Source organism: Caretta caretta, chromosome 6, assembly GCF_965140235.1.
Source record: "Caretta caretta isolate rCarCar2 chromosome 6, rCarCar1.hap1, whole genome shotgun sequence".
NCBI lineage: Eukaryota > Metazoa > Chordata > Testudines > Cheloniidae > Caretta > Caretta caretta.
In genome coordinates this window covers 87815526-87835332 of record NC_134211.1, presented here as the reverse complement: position 1 = coordinate 87835332, position 19807 = coordinate 87815526, and the positions used below count along the sequence as shown (strand labels likewise).

General features: G+C 44.1%; 2 protein-coding genes across 3 annotated transcripts; one reads left to right on the top strand and one right to left on the bottom strand.

The window, feature by feature from the left end:
* Nucleotides 1–836: 836 nt before the first annotated feature.
* On the top strand, nucleotides 837–9763 carry TRAPPC6B (trafficking protein particle complex subunit 6B). Of its 2 annotated transcripts, XM_048852263.2 has the most exons (6): nucleotides 841–1090; nucleotides 1566–1633; nucleotides 4830–4947; nucleotides 6960–7043; nucleotides 8218–8311; nucleotides 9564–9763. In XM_048852263.2, the coding sequence occupies exons 1-6, from the start codon at nucleotides 995–997 to the stop codon at nucleotides 9593–9595; spliced, it is 492 nt and encodes a 163-aa protein (XP_048708220.1). In that variant the 5' UTR covers nucleotides 841–994; the 3' UTR covers nucleotides 9596–9763. The 2 variants fall into 2 exon arrangements, with proteins under 2 accessions (XP_048708221.1, XP_048708220.1); XM_048852264.2 differs by lacking the exon at nucleotides 6960–7043 and having other exon boundaries at nucleotides 837–1090.
* A 6393-nt stretch (nucleotides 9764–16156) lies between these two features.
* On the bottom strand, nucleotides 16157–18028 carry LOC125637602 (myb/SANT-like DNA-binding domain-containing protein 7). The gene is made up of 2 exons (XM_048852262.2): nucleotides 17301–18028; nucleotides 16157–16709 (listed from the first exon to the last, which is right to left on the bottom strand). Exons 1-2 carry the CDS (start codon nucleotides 17882–17884, stop codon nucleotides 16658–16660), a joined length of 636 nt encoding a protein of 211 aa, XP_048708219.2. The 5' UTR covers nucleotides 17885–18028; the 3' UTR covers nucleotides 16157–16657.
* Between the last annotated feature and the right edge of the window lie 1779 nt (nucleotides 18029–19807).

The window sequence follows — 19807 nt, the reverse complement described above, 5'->3', positions numbered from 1 at the left end:
CATGAATGAAAGATGGGTCATTGTGCTGGTGCTGGGTGGTGCTGATGGCCTGGCCTAGATGATCTGGTCTGGCCTTAAATCTATGACTAAAATAGTGCGGATGAGGTGATAAGATAAATGTGAAGAAAGAGAAGTAAAAAGAACAGGAGGACTTGTGGCACCTTAGAGACTAACATTTATTAGAGCACAAGCTTTTGTGGGCTACAGCCCACTTCATCGGAAAAGTAAGTTTCTACTGCACCTCTAACATCATCCTTAGTTTAATCCCAGCTGTATCTGCAGAGGTAGAGGGTGCCATTATAAATTTACATCCAGCTTGTATCATTCCCCAACCCACACACACCCTAGAGCTGCCAAGATTTTTCTCCTGTAGACTGCGATTTGTCCCCTTTATAATGAGTATCTGCCACAAAGAGAACTCTGTTACTGGCATTAGCTTAAAAAAAAAGGTAAAATGCCATTGACCAAACGATATGGGCAGAATGTCTATAACAGCTTTCAGAGCCGGTAGAGCTACTCGTGTGCCAGTTTAAAACATGAGTGAGACCACGGGCTGGGCATGGGTGTAAAGGGGAGCCATTATACCTAGACTATAGGGAGAAAAGGGACCTCAATATTTTAGAATATCTGACGTTAAAGTAGTCTACAAGTTTCACACCCAGCATCCTCTCCCTCCTGGGATACATCCCCACATTTTAACTTTGCAACCCCGGGCCGGGCCGGGCCTCGCCTCGCCGGGCCGGGCCGGGCCGGGCCTCGCCTCCCCCCGCCTTTGCCCCGCCTTGCGCAGCGCGCTCCCCCTGCCCTCTTACGCTTTTCTCCCGGGGGGCGGGGCCCTTGGAGTCTGACAGCGGGAAGCCCCGCCCCTGCCCGGAAGCCGCCCGTTGCCTTGGCAGTGAGGCCGCGCTGCTTCCCGGAGCGGCCGGGGCCCGGTCTGGGAAGGAAGGGGCCGGGGAGGCAGCGCGAGGCCGGGCCCTGTCCTCCAGCCCCCGTCATGACTAGGCCGGAGATGGCGGACGAGACGCTGTTCCTGCTGCTGCACAACGAGATGGTGTCTGGGCTGTACCGGGCCGCGGAGCACGGCGAGGGGGTGAGGCGGGGACTGCCGGCGGGGCGGAGACCGCGATTCACGGGCACTCGCACGCCTTGGCCTGCGGGCGGTCTCCCGCGGGTTCCTTATACAGCTGGTCCCTACGCTCCTGCTTGGCACGATGCCTGTGCCCGGAGCAAACCCCACTCCCACCAGGGCCTCTGGGTGCCGGGAGTACCGTGGGGCAAAGCCCAGCCTGGCGCTGTCCTGGCCGAAGCTAGAGAAAGAAAGACATGAACAAGTTTATTTCCTGAACTCAAAATATCTGATTCTTTTGTAAAATCTTTCAGGAGAGCCCGCTGGCCAGATCTTACTATTAGCATGTGTTTGCAGGGGAGGAGCACGAGCTGAAATAGCATATCGTAGTCTATAGCTTGAAGCCATTTGGGATGGATGTGTTCTTATTTTCCCTATACACCCGTGCTACAAAACTGGCTTTAACAGAATATGAAAATTTAACTTTTGTATCTTCTAGGAAAATGGACGATGCATCACTAAACTGGAAAATATGGGGTTTAGAGTAGGACAAGGATTAATTGAAAGGTAAGAATGTCTCACTTTGCTGCCCCCCCGTCCCCTCCCCCGCAACTTTCCCCAGATATACTGTGTAGACTGGAACCCTCCATGAATTTTTGGTATTGAAGTAAGGTTTACAGGACTGTACTTTATAGCATCACTTCTAGTGCTTTTTTAAAAAGAGAGACAATGTTTGCTCACCTTCAGGCCTTTGGTACAGTATCTTCAGGCCTTTGGCACCTTCAGACCTTTGGTACCTTCAGACCTTTGGTTAGAGTAGCTGACTTTAATGGATGATTGGATACTTTTGTTAGCAGTCCATCTACTTCAACTTAAAATCATCCATAATTCTTGGATGAATGCAATGTAGTACAGGTGATTTATAGTTCTTTAATTGTCACTTGTTCTAGCACCTTCTCTTTCGACGCCTCATTCTCTTATGGGTCATATTTATTACCTGAAGATAGGATGCGGTGGAGATAAGTATATGGTAAAGACTGAGGCAAACACATTACATAGTTACTCTAATGTCGTTTTCCTCATGAATTGTGCCTTTTAGGCTTTGTCTACACTACAGAGTTTTGTCGACGCAAGTTACGCTGACATACAGCCATTGCTGTAGTTAAACTGCTATGGCATATCCACACTACACTCTTTGTGTCAGTTGAGTGCATCCATAATAGCAGCTTTTGCATCTGCATCGATACAGAGAGCAGGGCACTGTGGGTAGCTATTCCACTGTGCAGCTGGCTGCAGGGTGCTTTGGGAAGGGTTTGCAATGCCTCATGGGGACAAATACAGCATCACATGATGAAAGTTTCTCAATCCCATTGTTTAGTGGGCATCCTACTAGATTGCTAACCGCTTTTCAACTTCCTTGGTAACGTGGAACCTAGTCATCTCTGTCAGAAAGCATGGCTCCTGCATTGCTGTTCACTATTGTGCTGTGTGTTCTGAACACAAGGCTATTTGGAGGAGCCCAGTGGGGGGCTATTTGGCTGGGGGATGCCTTGAAGGAGCATATTAACATGGATCCACAGTAATGTGTGTTGCTGTAGTGTGCTGAGCCTGGCATTGTTTGTTTGCACCTTTCTATGAACCATCTAATGATTGCAGTGTGTGCCCAAAAAGTAACACATTTTAAATCACTTTTTAAAGTAGTACTCGGTAATATGACCAAACTGATATTGCTAAACACTAACACAAACCCACAGAAGTGTATATGTGTGTGTGGCAGGGAGTGTGTGTATGAGAGAGAGACAGAGTATGTGTTGGGGGTGTGTGCATGTGAGAGAGAGACCGAGTGTGTGTTGGGGGAGAGTGAGTGTTGGCATGCTGTCTCCTTAAGTTCAGACAGCAGCCGGAAGCATCCAATCCTGAGGCAGAAGCTGGTGGTGCACAGATAGCTGGTGTCTCCTTATACCCCCAGCTCAGCAGAGACCAGTACACTAACAAGGGGAAAGGGACACCCTGATATCAACCTCCCGTCTCACTCCCTGGCTCAGTACAGCACAAGTCTCTTCCCCCACACCCCCAGTAGCAGCAGCCCGCCCTGCCTGCCTGCTGCTGTGGTCCTAGTGCCAGGGAGAGCAGGATTTCGCATTAAAGTTTTGATTCAGTGATTCCCTCTGAATTCTCTCACAGCCTCCTCTCCCCACAGACCAAGGAGATCCACCTCCTTCCCTGTAGTCCAGGCAGGTGTGCATTTGCTGCCAGAAAACAGCATGTTCAGCTGGGCAGTAGCTATGGGAGTTCTCTAGCTGAGCAGTTTCAAAACTTCCTGGGGTTTTAAAGGGGAGGGGTGCATACCTGTGTAGCTGGATGCAGGGCAGCAGAGTTCAAAACAGTGAGCAGAGTGATCATGGTGGCCATTGTGGGATACTTCTTGGAGGACAGTTAGGGTGACATCTACACTGATGCTTTTTTGATCTAACTTTGCCGCAAAAAACTCTACACCTCTCATTGAGGTGGTTTTATTTTGTCAGCAAAGCAGGAGAGTTTTGTCGGCAGGAGGAACATTTTAGTGTGTATACCTCCACTATTTTTGTCGACAAAAGCTGCCTTTTGCTGACAAAACTGTGTAGTGTAGACAAGGCCTTACTCCCTTATAGCCCACCAGACTTACTGCTTCTCTGACAGGCTTACCACTTTTGATATACTTCATTAATTTCTTGTTTTTTCTGGTATTTGTTTTTCAAAATCCCTTTTAGCCTCCTAATTTACATCATACATTTTATCTGCCACAGGTTATGCTCCTTGCTCTTGGTTGCAGTAGGGTCAAATTTCCCATTTCTTAAGGATGCCTCTTTGACCCTCCTGAACCTTGCCATTTAACCATACTGTATTATTTTTCTTGTCTTCCTGTTTTTTTTTTTTCTTTTAGGAATGTGATTCACTTATAGTTTACTCAAGTGAACTCCATGCTGAATCTAAAGATTTTAGTTTCCTCACTTTTTGGGTTTCATTGATGGTTTGTTTTGTTTGTTTTGTTTTGTTTTTTAAATCCCCTTTCCTAAACATATAGGTGTGTGTGTGTGTGTGTATATATATATATGTATATGAACAAATAATGCTAGTGAGGGGCAGCTGGAGGTAAACTATATAGAGGGATGGAAAAACAATGATTAAAAATAAGTGTCCCCAGAATCACTCTTTTTAGGAAGGTGCGGCAAGTGAAAGGGTATGTATTTGTCTCTAGGGACTAGTTCTTTTGCCATATTTGATGGAATTTTTGTTTTGAAAATAATAGTGAGCATCCAATAGTATACCATGTGTGAGCAGTATGTTGTCTTCTGACAGTTATTTTAACACAGTTGCTGGTGCATACATCTGAAGCATCACGTGCAAACAACATTAACTTTGCTTGTCTGCTCTACCTTAATACTCAGTGCTTTGAATCCTTCCTGCATCCCTGTCAGCCATTCTTTCCCCAGGATTAAAGTTAGTGAATTCAAAGATATTGGTCCCACCATAATTTTGCCACATCATGCATAGGTATTAAGATAACATAAAAGCAACACACAATACTATGCGTACATGAGTGACAGTGGTCAAGGGAGTCTAATATTTGAATTTTCTGACTGTGTTATATACTTAAATCTCAACCAATGTTGCATATAGCTTTTTTTGGTCATTTACTTGACATGTGGTCAATTGAGAAAGTCACTGAACACCTGCGTTTACTTGAACAAAATCAACCTAACCATTTCTGCTCTCTTCTTAGGTTTACCAAAGACACTGCTAGATTCAAGGATGAGTTAGATATTATGAAGTTCATCTGCAAAGATTTTTGGACTACTGTATTCAAAAAGCAAATTGATAATTTAAGGACCAATCATCAGGTATTGATACTGTAGCATAAGAGTTAATTTGTGAAGCTTGTTATAAACATTTTATTATTTTGAAGGAATAATAATATTGCTTTAGTTTGTCTTGGTCTGAAATTAATCATACATATTTTCCATCAGGGATAACCTTTTTCTTTATATGGTCTTAGTTTAAAAAGTAGCTGTCCTTAGTTAAAAATAAATGTTTTAGATACTACTTTCAATGCAGACTTGACTATAATAAATATTGGAGTGGTGTTATAATGCAGACTTGGCTGTAATAAAAGCTTAGAGCGATGTTATAGTCTTTTGCCATTTTAAAAGACTAATGCCCAGATCATCAAAGGAATTTAGGCTTCTAACTTTCATTAAAATCAATAGCTGCTTAAATACCTTTGAGGATCTGAGCCTAAATGCCTGCAGTCCCCTAAACATTCTTTGTAGTACCGCTGCACCAACAGACCCAATGCAAGTACACAGTCCAAAAATGGAGCTGGCAATTGTGATTGAGTTTTGTTGTTGTACAACACATTTTTACATACCTGATGAATCATTTAATAGAAAGCAATTGTCAGACATGCTATCTCAAACTGCCTGCATAATATTTCTCTAGAATGAGTTCCTTGAACCATTTTTACTTTGAAGTCATTATTGTATGCTTTTGAATGTTGCCATTTGAAATACTTCCACCCGGCTAAACACATTTTGTATGAAACAGTTGACAAACTTTCACTGCAAATTGGCATCCCACTGATATGGCTCTGTATCCATGTCCCTTCCTCTGTGGAGCTAGCCAGTTCTCAGAGCTATAGCAGAATCATGTAAACAGCTGCTTTCATTGTTAGAGCCTCAAATCTCTGTTTTTTCTTTCCAATAATCCATGATATGGCACAATTCTCATGATAAAATTAGGGATGGGAGACTTGTATGAGGAAGAAATGGCTGCAAAAGGTACACTCTGTAAAGTATTTAACTTCCAGTGGGTATTTTATCACCAATACAATTTAACAAGGAATGCTTGCAGATTAGAAACTGTATACTCAAATTTAATAATTTGTTCTTTGTTCTAATAGTTATTATATTCCAAAAATATTTGAGATCTGTAATAGCAGAGCCTTAAACAATGTCAGTTTTATATATACCTTTAAATTCATTTTAAGTAATGTTAGGTTATAAATTGACAGAATCGTCCTTACCTCTTACAGCCAGAAATTAAACTTGGAGACATTTTCATTGCATGCTTAGATCAGCCTGTGCTCTTTTTTTATACTTTCTGTTACATAAAGTTATGTGGGCACCTTTTTAATATGTGCAGAGATGAATTATTAGAATCCTCTTTTATGCTGTTCATATCAGGGAGAAACTCATGTCCATATCCTCTCCAATGACTTTTTATTCTTAAATTATTTTGGGGGAAAGTAGTGGAGAAAAAATTTATAGTTTCTTAAGTATTAAAATGAACAAATATTAAAATATTAACAACAAACAAAATTTAATACATCAGAGCTGCTGTTAAAATTATTCTACAGCACTGGAAAGACTTCTCCCAATTACATGTAAGTCATCCGGCAAATCCCAGGTTCACAACTTTAACCCTTGAAAGATTTGTGCCAAAACTAAGTTAGGTATGCAGATACCACAACAATGAATGTGCTTTGCGAACCTGGGTTCATTACAGGATTCTAAATACAAAGAAAGTATCTTAAGAAAACATTATACACTTCTTATCAGCAAATTGATAATATGTATTAATGTAATATTGTGGTTTTGTATAAACTTGCAATTTGAAGTATCTTTTCTATGGCTCGTTTTTAAATTTTATTTTATAAAACTTAAACAATTCAGTTTAAACTTTCTGCTCTTTATTCTTTATATATAGTGTAGATCCAGTTTTCTGTTTCAATCTGAAAACATTTCTCTGTATTTGTAAATATCTCTTACAAAAAGATGAACTGATACTCTCCAAAAACCTTGATTACAATATGTTGCTAAATATCCTGCTAAAGGAAAAATTTCTTTTCCAATAGGGTATTTATGTACTTCAGGACAACAAATTTCGTCTCTTGACTCAGATGTCTACAGGAAAACAGTATTTAGAATATGCACCTAAGGTATTCTTCAGCTGTAGCCTAGAAAATTAGCAGTTTTAGATCTGTATTATCTTGATTCAATTGTACAAATTCTTATGACTGGAGTTGTGTGGCTAGAAAAGGTACAAAAATGTGTTTGAAGAATTTTCTTTGTAAGTGTTAAGTGTTAGACTAGATATCAGTAATGTTTTCTATTATATTTAGGTACAGTGAATGTGACTGGTGGGTCAGGAAATAATCATGGTCATTTTGAAGTTTAGCTGTGTTAGATTTGAGTGGCTTGTCTGACAGAGCTAGGTCTACACAGGGGTCTCTTCTGCTCTGCCTGTGAGTGGAACATCAACAAACAACACACCTTGCTCTATGGGGAATACTGAAATGGGAGTGACCATTAGCCTCTCAAAACTTTTTTCTTTTCCTTTAGTAGAAAGCATGTATTATCAGGAACCTTCCTGTCTTTCTCTTCCATTCCTTTTCTCCTAATTCCCAAGAGATGGTGAGATTATACTAAAGTGATGCTCAAAACAAGCTTTCAAAGATATTACATTTTTAAAAGAAATATCTTCCATCAGATTTTTATAAATAGCTCTTAGTTGTATTAATTTAAATACTGTATCTAACATAATAGGTTAGATAAGTTACATCAGTGCCTCAGCAGAGACTCTGCTGCTCTGAAATGGTTTTGGTCAGAGTGGATGTCAGAAATAGTATGCTCTATTCAATTATAATATACTATAAATAGCTCTTAGATGATAGCTTTTGATCTCTTAACCTAAGCCATGACTATGGATCTTTATAATACTGGATAGAGTCTTGGGAGATTAGCCTCTTTCTGTCTAGTCTGCTTGAGATACTGTTTTCTATTTTATATATTTTTCTGTAAAAATATTTGGAGATATCTTTAAGTTCATAACATTTACCCATTTTCTCAGGATAAGCTAAGCTCTGATTTGCCAGGAGGTGTCTCGAGTTTAAAATCACTCCCTGTGTATTCTGGTATGAAGTTTATATACCCTCTGGCCAAATGTCTTGCAAAATGTTAGCATGTGCTCAAATGTTGAAACAAAACCAGAACTACCACATGGGCTGTTTTTATGCATTTGTAGTTAGATTGTGATACAATGCTAGTATACTTTTATTGTAAACTTCATTTTCAATGATGCTGACATAAAATAAAATGTAATTTTATGTTTAGTATCTGGCATTCACTTGTGGACTAATCAGAGGTGGCTTATCAAATCTGGGAATAAAGAGTATTGTGACAGCTGAAGTTTCAGCAATGCCTGCATGTGAGTACATCTCAGATTAGACAACTGTTGTAAGATCATTTAATAGGTTTCTTTATTTACTTCATCACTGTTCAAGTGTTCAGTGTAGGACTAGAATTTAAAGCTGTACTAAGTGTGGATGTCAGGAAATGGCTTATTTTGAGTATTATTGAAGGTTGTTCTATTGAAAGAGCAGAGAAGGCTAGCACAAAGAAAAAACATAATTATAAAATGAAAAGCAAAACCAAGAAAAATACATAGAAAAGAAAGACTGGGGAAAATGAGAAGCAGCAATCAAGCCAGGATGTGGCAGTAGGGGAAAGAAGGGGAAGATTCCAACCAAATGAGGTTGAGAATTGCTGTTTGAATATCTTCTATCTCTAGAAAATGACTACTAATTTTGTAGAATTCCAAGTGCCAATGGGATTTAACTTTTTTAGTTTTCAGAGTAACAGCCGTGTTAATCTGTATTCGCAAAAAGTTAAGCGAAAAAGTTAAGCACCTTAGAGACTAACCAATTTATTTGAGCATAAGCTTTCGTGAGCTACATAAGCTTTCGTGAGCTGTAGCTCACGAAAGCTTATGCTCAAATAAATTGGTTAGTCTCTAAGGTGCCACAAGTACTCCTTAACTTTTTTAGTGGTTCTCAAACTTTTTTTACTGGTGACCCCCTCACATAGCTAGTCTCTGAGTGTGACCCCCCTTATTAATTAAAAACAAGTTTTTATATATTTAACACCATTATAAATGCTGGAGGCAAAGCGGGGTTTGGGGTAGAGGCTGACCGCTTGTGACCCCCCCCCCCATGTAATAGCCTTGTGACCCCCTGAGAGGTCCCGACCCCCAGTTTGAGAACCTATTTTAGTACAACTTGGATTATTGCTTGCAAAATGAACATGGTATATGTAGTTACTGACAAACTACCCAGTCTCCACTCCTCTTCAATATTTACACGAAACCACTAGAAGGGGTGGTGACATAATAGGCTTTAAGTGTGTTCCCACAGGGCTTTGCACTAGTTTAAATTGTTTTTGTTTTTAACAGATTTAAAATGAAATGGATGCACCTTTGAACATAGACAAACTTGTAAAAATACTTTTAACTGGGTTTAACAAATGTAGTAGAATGGCTAAATTTGTTTTACTGGGAAGAAGAGGACTGCACTGTCTCCTTCTAGCTCTTTTGAACAAAGCAAGTATGAGAAGTTGCTGCCATTGGAAGGATTTACAGATAATACTGATATTTTGTAACTTGATTCTGCTTTTCTTTGCAGGTAAATTTCAGGTGATGATACAGAAGATGTAGAACATGTTCAGATCTGTGTATCTGCCCTTTTTTAAAAACCCTGTGTACACTAAAGATGTCTTGATTCATTTAGCTTCACCTGTATACCTTATAAATTATAGTAGCATGCAGCAAAATTCCTGCATTATGTAAAGTAAATATTAACTTAATAAAAATAGCTTAACACGATATTAGTATCTTGGTATGTACTAAGACATTGGGGGAGGGATAGCTCAGTGGTTTGAGCATTGGCCTGCTAAACCCAGGGTTGTGAGTTCAGTCCTTGAGAGGGCCATTTAGGGATGTGGGCCAAAAAAAAAAAAATTGGGGATTAGTCCTGCTTTGAGCAGGGGGTTGGACTAGATGACCTCCTGAGGTCCCTTCCAACCCTGATATTCTATGATTCTATATCCACTACAATACACATTCAATTGATTAAATAACTTTAACAGAAATACATGCATTTCAGTTACTAGATTGCTGTATGATGAAGATTGCAGGCAGATGTTGTTAAGGTTCCTTCCCCACTCTGAACTCTAGGGTAAAGATGTGGGGACCTGCATGAAAGACCCCCTAAGCTTATTCTTACCAGTTTAGGTTAAAAACTTCCCCAAGGTACAAGCTTTGCCTTGTCCTTGAACAGTATGCCGCCACCACCAAGCGTTTTAAATAAAGAACAGGAAAAGAGCCCACTTGGAGACGTCTTCCCCCAAAATATCCCCCCCAAGCCCTTCACACTCTCTCCTGGGGAAGGCTTGATAATAATTCTTACCAATTGGTACAGGTGAACACAGACCTAAACCCTTGGATCTTAAGAACAATGAAAAATTAATCAGGTTCTTAAAAGAAGAATTTTAACTAAAGAAAAGGTAAAAGAATCACCTTTGTAAAATCAGGGTGGTAAATACCTTACAGGGTAATCAGATTAAAAACATAGAGGATCCCTCTACGCAAAACCTTAAGTTACAAAAAGACACAAAAACAGCACAGCTTATTTTACAAGCCATTAAACAAAAGAAAATCTAACAAAAGAAAATCTAAAAATCTAGCTAGATTATTTACTAACTTTATAGAAGTTGTAAGGCTTGCATTCCTGATCTGTTCCTGGCAAAAGCATCACACAGACAGACCAAACCCTTCCCCCCCGTCCAGATTTGAAAGAATCTTGTCCCCTCGTTGGCCATTTTGGGTCAGGTGCCAGTGGGGTTACCTTAGCTTCTTAATCCTTTACAGGTGAAAGAGTTTTGCCTGTGGCCAGGAGGGATTTTATAGCACTGTATACAGAAAGGTGGTTACCCTTTCCTTTATATTTATGACACGCCCCCCCAAATCACAGATAGGGGGAAACACTGGCTGTGATTTCTTCCTGGAGCTTGAGGAGAAAACAAGAGTTAATAAGACACATGCATCTCTAAATATACTACTAACTGTATAAAGACTAACAATATTTTCCACATCTTAAGGACAATTTGAACCAGTTGATTCTGGGAAACTTTCACAGGAGAGTACATCAGCCACTTTGTTAGAAGCTCCTGAAATGTGTTGTATGTTGAAATCAAAATTTGGAGAGCTAAACGCCACCGAATAAGTTTTTTATTTCCCTTGGCGATATGAAGCCACTGTAGCGCAGCATGGTTGGTTTGCAGGTGGAAACGCTGTCCCCAAACGTATGGGCGTAGCTTTTCCAGAGCGTAGACAATGGTGTAACATTCCTTTTCACTGATTGACCAGTGGCTTTTCCTCTCAGACAGCTTTTTGCTGAGAAACACTACAGGATGGAACTCTTGATTCAGTCCTTCCTGCATTAAGATTGCTCCCACACCACGCTCGGACGCATCTGTGGTTACTAGGAACGGTTTGTCAAAGTCTGGGGCCCTTAGCACAGGGTCAGACATGAGTGTCACTTTAAGCTGGTTAAAAGCCTTCCGACACTCTTCAGTCCCTTGAACTGCATTTGGCTGTTTCTTTTTGGTTAGGTCTGTTAGTGGAGCGGCAATTTGGCTGTAGTACGGTACAAATCGCCTGTAATATCCGGCCAAGCCTAAGAAGGATTGAACCTGTTTTTTTTACTTTGGGACAGGCCACTTTTGGATAACATCCACTTTGGCCTGTAGGGGGTTGATAGTTCCTTGACTCACCTGGTTTCCAAGGTAAGTCACTCTGTTTAGGCCTATTTGACACTTCTTAGCCTTAACAGTTAGTCCTGCCTCCCTTATGCGCTCAAAGACTTTTTGTAGATGTTACAGGTGTTCTGCCCAGGAATCTGAAAATATGGCCACATGGTCAAGGTAGGCGACTGCATATTTTCCCGATCCTGCTAGGAGACCATCTACAAGTTTTTGGAAGGTGGCGGGTGCATTTCGCAGCCCGAAAGGCAGCACATTAAATTCATACAGCCCGACATGTGTGAGGAAGGCTGACCTTTCCTTGGTGGATTGATCTAGTGGTACCTGCCAGTACCCCTTGGTTAAGTCCAAGGTAGAGATGAACTGGGCCCGTCCCAGTTTTTTTAATAGTTCATCTGTGCGTGGCATTGGATAGTTGTCTGGGCGAGATACAGCATTTAGCTTACGGTCCCATGCAAAATCATATCTTCCCCATCTGGTTTGGGAACTAGAACCACTGGAGATGCCCATGCACTGCCAGAAGGGCGGATTACATCCATCTGTAGCGTAACCTGGATCTCCTGTTTTATAGCAGTTTTGTAAAATCAGGATGGTAAATACCTTACAGGGTAATCAGATTCAAAACATAGAGAATCCCTCTAGGCAAAACCTTAAGTTACAAAAAGACACAAAAACAGGAATACACATTCCCTCCAGCACAGCTTATTTTACAAGCCATTAAACAAAGAAAATCTAACGCTTTTTCTAGCTAGATTACTTACTAAGGGTATGTCTACACTAAGGAATAAGGTCGAATTTATAGAAGTCGTTTTTTTAGAAATCGGTTTTATATATTCGAGTGTGTGTGTCCCCACAGAAAATGCTCTAAGTGCATTAAGTGCATTAACTCGGCGGAGCGCTTCCACAGTACCGAGGCTAGAGTCGACTTCCGGAGCGTTGCACTGTGGGTAGCTATCCCACAGTTCCCGCAGTCTCCGCTGCCCATTGGAATTCTGGGTTGAGATCCCAATGCCTGATGGGGCTAAAACATTGTCGCGGGTGGTTCTGGGTACATATCGTCAGGCCCCCGTTCCCTCCCTCCGTCCGTGAAAGCAAGGGCAGACAATCATTTCGCGCCTTTTTTCCTGAGTTACCTGTGCAGACGCCATACCACGGCAAGCCTGGAGCCCGCTCAGGTAACCATCACCCTATGTCTCCTGGGTGCTGGCAGACACGGTACAGCATTGCTACACAGTAGCAGCAACCCCTTGCCTTGTGGCAGCAGACGGTACAGTACGACTGGTAGCCGTCATCATCATGTCTGAGGTGCTCCTGGTTGCCTCTGTGAGGTCGATCAGGAGCGCCTGGGCAGACATGGGCGCAGGGACTAAATTTGGAGTGACTTGACCAGGTCATTCTCTTTAGTCCTGCAGTCAGTCCTATTGAACCGTCTTATGGTGAGCGGGCAGGCGATACGGACTGCTAGCAGTCGTACTGTACCATCTTCTGCTGAGCAGCCATGAGATGTGGATGGTATGCAGTCCTTCTGCACCGTCTGCTGCCAGCCAAAGATGTAAAAGATAGATGGAGTGGATCAAAACAAGAAATAGACCAGATTTGTTTTGTACTCATTTGCTTCCCCCCCTCCCCTATCGAGGGGACCCATTCTTCTAGATCACACTGCAGTCACTCACAGAGAAGGTGCAGCGAGGTAAATCTAGCCATGTATCAATCAGAGGCCAGGCTAACCTTCTTGTTCCAATAAGGACAATAACTTAGGTGCACCATTTCTTATTGGAACCCTCTGTGAAGTCCTGCCTGAAATACTCCTTGATGTAAAGCCACCCCCTTTGTTGATTTTAGCTCCCTGAAGCCAACCCTGTAAGCGCCCCTCCCAGCGTCAGAGCAATGGCAAACAATCGGGCATCTGAGAGTGCTGTCCAGAGCAGTCACAATGGAGCACTCTGATGGGGCTAAAACATTGTCGCGGGTGGTTCTGGGTACGTGTCGTCAGGCCCCCGTTCCCTCCCTCCGTGAAAGCAAGGGCAGACAATCATTTTGCACCTTTTTTCCTGAGTTACCTGTGCAGACGCCATACCACGGCAAGCATGGAGCCCGCTCAGGTAACCGTCACCCTATGTCTCCTGGGTGCTGGCAGACGTGGTACGGCTTTGCTGCACAGTAGCAGCAACCCATTGCCTTCTGGCAGCAGACGGTGCAATACGATTGGTAGTCGTCCTCGTCGTGTCCGAGGTGCTCCTGGCCACGTCGGCTGGGAGCGCCTGGGCAGACATGGGCGCAGGGACTAAATTTGGAGTGACTTGACCAGGTCATTCTCTTTAGTCCTGCAGTCAGTCCTATTGAACCGTCTTATGGTGAGCGGGCAGGCGATACGGACTGCTAGCAGTCCTATTGTACCATCTTATGCCAGGCAGGCAAGAGATGAAGATGGCTAGCAGTCGTACTGTACCATCTTCTGCCGAGCAGCCATGAGATGTGGATGGCATGCAGTCCTTCTGCACCGTCTGCTGCCAGCCAAAGATGTAAAAGATAGATGGAGTGGGTCAGAACAAGAAATAGACCAGATTTGTTTTGTACTCATTTGCCTCCTCCCCTGTCTAGGGGACTCATTCCTCTAGATCACACTGCAGTCACTCACAGAGAAGGTGCAGCGAGGTAAATCTAGCCATGTATAAATCAGAGGCCAGGCTAACCTCCTTGTTCCAATAAGAACGATAACTTAGGTGCACCATTTCTTATTGGAACCCTCCGTGCAGTCCTGCCTGAAATACTCCTTGATGTACAGGCACCCCCTTTGTTGATTTTAGCTCCCTGAAGCCAACCCTGTAAGCCGTGTCGTCAGTCGCCCCTCCCTCCGTCAGAGCAACGGCAGACAATCGTTCCGCACCTTTTTTCTGTGCGGACGCCATACCAAGGCAAGCATGGAGGCCGCTCAGCTCACTTTGGCAATTAGGAGCACATTAAACACCACACGCATTATCCAGCAGTATATACAGCACCAGAACCTGGCAACGCGATACCGGGCGAGGAGGCGACGTCAGCGCGGTCATGTGAGTGATCAGGACATGGACACAGATTTCTCTGAAAGCATGGGCCCTGACAATGCATGCATCATCGTGCTAATGGGGCAGGTTCATGCTGTGGAACGCCGATTCTGGGCTCGGGAAACAAGGACAGACTGGTGGGACCGCATAGTGTTGCAGGTCTGGGACAATTCCCAGTGGCTGCGAAACTTTCGCATGCGTAAGGGCACTTTCATGGAACTTTGTGACTTGCTTTCCCCTGCCCTGAAGCGCATGAATACCAAGATGAGAGCAGCCCTCACAGTTGAGAAGCGAGTGGCGATAGCCCTGTGGAAGCTTGCAACGCCAGACAGCTACCGGACAGTTGGGAATCAATTTGGAGTGGGCAAATCTACTGTGGGGGCTGCTGTGATGCAAGTAGCCCACGCAATCAAAGATCTGCTGATATCAAGGGTAGTGACCCTGGGAAATGTGCAGGTCATAGTGGATGGCTTTGCTGCAATGGGATTCCCTAACTGTGGTGGGGCTATAGACGGAACCCATATCCCTATCTTGGCACCGGAGCACCAAGCCGCCGAGTACATAAACCGCAAGGGGTACTTTTCGATAGTGCTGCAAGCTCTGGTGGATCACAAGGGACGTTTCACCAACATCAACGTGGGATGGCCGGGAAAAGTGCATGATGCTCGCATCTTCAGGAACTCTGGTCTGTTTCAAAAGCTGCAGGAAGGGACTTTATTCCCAGACCAGAAAACAACTGTTGGGGATGTTGAAATGCCTATATGTATCCTTGGGGACCCAGCCTACCCCTTAATGCCATGGCTCATGAAGCCGTACACAGGCAGCCTGGACAGTAGTCAGGAGCTGTTCAACTACAGGCTGAGCAAGTGCAGAATGGTGGTAGAATGTGCATTTGGACGTTTAAAGGCGCGCTGGCGCAGTTTACTGACTCGCTTAGACCTCAGCGAAACCAATATTCCCACTGTTATTACTGCTTGCTGTGTGCTCCACAATATCTGTGAGAGTAAGGGGGAGACGTTTATGGCGGGGTGGGAGGTTGAGGCAAATCGCCTGGCTGCTGGTTATGCGCAGCCAGACACCAGGGCGGTTAGAAGAGCACAGGAGGGCGCGGTACGCATCAGAGAAGCTTTGAAAACCAGTTTCATGACTGGCCAGGCTACGTTGTGAAAGTTCTGTTTGTTTCTCCTTGATGAAACCCCCCGCCCCTTGGTTCACTCTACTTCCCTGTAAGCTAACCACCCGCCCCTCCTCCCTTCAATCACCGCTTGCAGAGGCAATAAAGTCATTGTTGCTTCACATTCATGCATTCGTTATTCATTCATCACACAAATAGGGAGATGACTACCAAGGTAGCCCAGGAGGGGTGGTGGAGGAGGGAAGGAAAATGCCACACAGCACTTTAAGCACAGCACTTTAAAAGTTTACAACTTTAAAATTTATTAAATGACAGCCTTCTTTTTTTTGGGCAATCCTCTGTGGTGGAGTGGCTGGTTGGCCGGAGGCCCCCCACCGCGTTCTTGGGCGTCTGGGTGTGGAGGCTATGGAACTTGGGGAGGAGGGCGGTTGGTTACAGAGGGGCAGCAGTGGCAGTCTGTGCTCCAGCTGCCTTTGCTGCAACTCAACCATACACTGGAGCATACTGGTTTGGTCCTGCAGCAGCCTCAGCATTGAATCCTGCCTCCTCTCATCACGCTGCCGCCACATTTGAGCTTCAGCCCTGTCTTCAGCCTGCCACTTACTCTCTTCAGCCCGCCACTTACTCTCTTCAGCCCGCCACCTCTCCTCCCGGTCATTTTGTGCTTTCCTGCACTCTGACATTATTTGCCTCCACGCATTCGTCTGTGCTCTGTCAGTGTGGGAGGACAGCATGAGCTCGGAGAACATTTCATCGCGAGTGCGTTTTTTCTTTCTTTCTAAGCTTCACTAGCCTCTGGGAAGATCCATGTGATCATTGAAAACATGCAGCTGGTGGAGAAAAAAAAAAAAGGGACAGCGGTATTTAAAAAGACACATTTTATAAAACAGTGGCTACACTCTTTCAGGGTAAACCTTGCTGTTAACATTACATACATAGCACATGTGCTTTCGTTACAAGGTCGCATTTTGCCTCCTACCACCGCGTGACTACCCCCTCAACCTTCCCCCCTCCCTGTGGCCAACAGCGGGGAACATTTCTGTTTAGCCACAGGCAAACAGCCCAGCAGGAACGGGCTCCTCTGAGTGTCCCCTGAAGAAAAGCACTCTATTTCAACCAGGTGACCATGAATTATATCTCACTCTCCTGAGGATAACACAGAGAGATAAAGAACGGATGTTGTTTGAATGCCAGCAAACATACACTGCAATGCTTTGTTCTACAGTGATTCCCGAGTACGTGTTACTGGCCTGGAGTGGTAAAGTGTCCTACCATGAAGGACGCAATAAGGCTGCCCTCCCCAGAAACCTTTTGCAAAGGCTTTAGGACTACATCTAGGAGAACCGCAAATGCCAGGGCAAAGTAATCCTTTCACATGCTTGCTTTTAAACCATGTATAGTATTTTAAAAGGTACACTCACCAGAGGTCCCTTCTCCGCCTGCTGGGTCCAGGAGGCAGCCTTGGGTGGGTTCGGGGGGGTACTGGCTCCAGGTCTAGGGTGAAAAACAGTTCCTGGCTTTCGGGAAAACCGGTTTCTCCGCTTGCTTGCTGTGAGCTATCTACAACCTCCTCATCATCATCATCTTCTTCGTCCCCAAAACCTGCTTCCGCATTGCCTCCATCTCCATTGAAGGAGTCAAACAACACGGCTGGGGTAGTGGTGGCTGAACCCCCTAAAATGGCATGCAGCTCATCATAGAAGCGGCATGTTTGGGGCTCTGACCCAGAGCGGCTGTTCGCCTCTCTGGTTTTCTGGTAGGCTTGCCTCAGCTCCTTCAGTTTCACGCGGCACTGCTTCGGGTCCCTGTTATGGCCTCTGTCCTTCATGCCCTGGGAGATTTTCACAAAGGTTTTGGCATTTCGAAAACTGGAACGGAGTTCTGATAGCACGGATTCCTCTCCCCAAACAGCGATCAGATCCCATACCTCCCGTTCGGTCCATGCTGGAGCTCTTTTGCGATTCTGGGACTCCATCATGGTCACCTGTGCTGATGAGCTCTGCATGGTCACCTGCAGCTTGCCACGCTGGCCAAACAGGAAATGAGATTCAAAAGTTCGCGGTTCTTTTCCTGTCTACCTGGCCAGTGCATCTGAGTTGAGAGTGCTGTCCAGAGCGGTCATAATGGAGCACTCTGGGATAGCTCCCGGAGGCCAATACCATCGAATTGTGTCCACAGTACCCCAAATTCGAGCCGGCAACGTCGATTTAAGCGCTAATCCACTTGTCAGGGGTGGAGTAAGGAAATCGATTTTAAGAGCCCTTTAAGTCGAAATAAAGGGCTTCATTGTGTGGACGGGTGCAGGTTTAAATCGATTTAACGCTGCTAAATTCGACCTAAAGTCCTAGTGTAGACCAGGGCTAACTTTACAGGAGTTGTAAGGCTGCATTCCTGATCTGTTCCTGGCAAAAGCATCACACAGACAGACCAAACCCTTTGTTGTCCCCCCCCCCCCCACTCCAGATTTGAAAGACTCTTGTCCCCTCATTGGCCATTTTGGGTCAGGTGCCAGCGGGGTTACTTTAGCTTCTCAACCCTTTACAGGTGAAAGGATTTTGCCTCTGGCCAGGAGGGATTTTATAGCACTGTACACAGAAAGGTGGTTACCCTTTCCTTTATATTTATGACAGATGTATTTTAAAAATCTTTAAAGTTGGAGTTGAAAACCTGAAGTATGGTAGAGTGGGCAACTTTTCCCCTCCCTTTTTGTTCTTTAATTGTGTTAGCTAGAATCCTGTGAGTGAGAGTGAATGGATTGTAAAAGGAGGTGAAGAGCTTGTACATTTCAGCAACTGCAGAGGTTGACAGAATAATGGTATGTTTGTTTATGGGATGCATGAGTTTTGCTCAATTCAGCATTTTGAAAGGTGATGACGTACTACCAAGCAACCTTAACTCTGCATTAACATAGGAATTGCTTGCCATTAAATTTCCTAGTTTTTTGAATGGGAAAAGTTACGTTGTTGGTAGAAGTTAGTAGCCATTTAGGCTGTTGTAGATCTGTCCCACAATTTGCATACTGAGACATTCAAAACTCCCCCCAATCAGCTGGGCTTCACCAGCCATGAACCTGACTCCTTCTCTGGTGGCAGGCCCCCCCATCACTGCAGCTGAGAACAGATGTCCCTGAAGCCTTCACTACTTGCTATACAAACTCTTCTGTTGCTGTTACTTCCCCCCCCCGTCAAACAATCCACCTTGAGTGAAGGACAATTATGTTACAGTGGAATGGTGTTTCTCATCATGTTTTGGAATGCTTGGAGAGTGGAGTTTGTGGCAGGGTCAGTGAGAGAAATCAGACAGTGTCTGTTCTAATACTACCAGTTTTTATGTTTGGGCTAGAGAGGGAATGATTCTGTTCTGGTGGTTATGGCAGCCATGTGGGAAATCTCAGATCCAGTCCTGCCTTTCTCATCACTTTTTCATTATTTATCCACAATAGAACAGCTTCAGCAGAAGGTGAGGACATCTCTCATCAGAATATTGGATAGATCAGTGGTTGAAACACTCAGAGGTGGAAGACCCCTGTTCAAATCCTTTCTCCCCCTCAGGCACAGTGGGGGGAATTGAATTTGAATCTCTCACATTCCAGGCAAATGCTCTAACCACTCAGCTAAAAGTTGTAAGGCGGGAACTATCATTGCTGGCACCACATATTTTGTGTGGCTGAAGCACCTAACTCATCCCCTCAAGGAATAGCATAGGCACCTAAGCCACCTGCCTCCAGGTGTTGAGTGATACCTTTCATGAATTGCTAAACAGAGATAGGCACAGCCTGGATTTAGGCACCTATTTCAGAGAGAGGCAGAGTTTAGCACACATCCGTGTCATCAACATCTCCCATTGGCTATCTTAGGTGGCTCCCGATCTATTATGCTGGCTTCTGTGAATCACACTCTTAGCTGCTTAATCTCTCTCCCCATTCATT

Bases quoted from the DNA above. Each gene is read 5' to 3' on its own strand.
- TRAPPC6B (XM_048852263.2), top strand. From the start codon at position 995: ATGACTAGGCCGGAGATGGCGGACGAGACGCTGTTCCTGCTGCTGCAC. The intron at 1,091-1,565 runs GTGAGGCGGGGA...TGTATCTTCTAG, and splicing joins CCGCGGAGCACGGCGAGGGG to GAAAATGGACGATGCATCAC. The intron at 7,044-8,217 runs GTATTCTTCAGC...TTTTATGTTTAG, and splicing joins ATTTAGAATATGCACCTAAG to TATCTGGCATTCACTTGTGG.
- LOC125637602 (XM_048852262.2), bottom strand. From the start codon at position 17,884: ATGCAGAGCTCATCAGCACAGGTGACCATGATGGAGTCCCAGAATCGC. The intron at 16,710-17,300 runs GTGAGTGTACCT...TTTCTCCACCAG, and splicing joins AGGCGGAGAAGGGACCTCTG to CTGCATGTTTTCAATGATCA.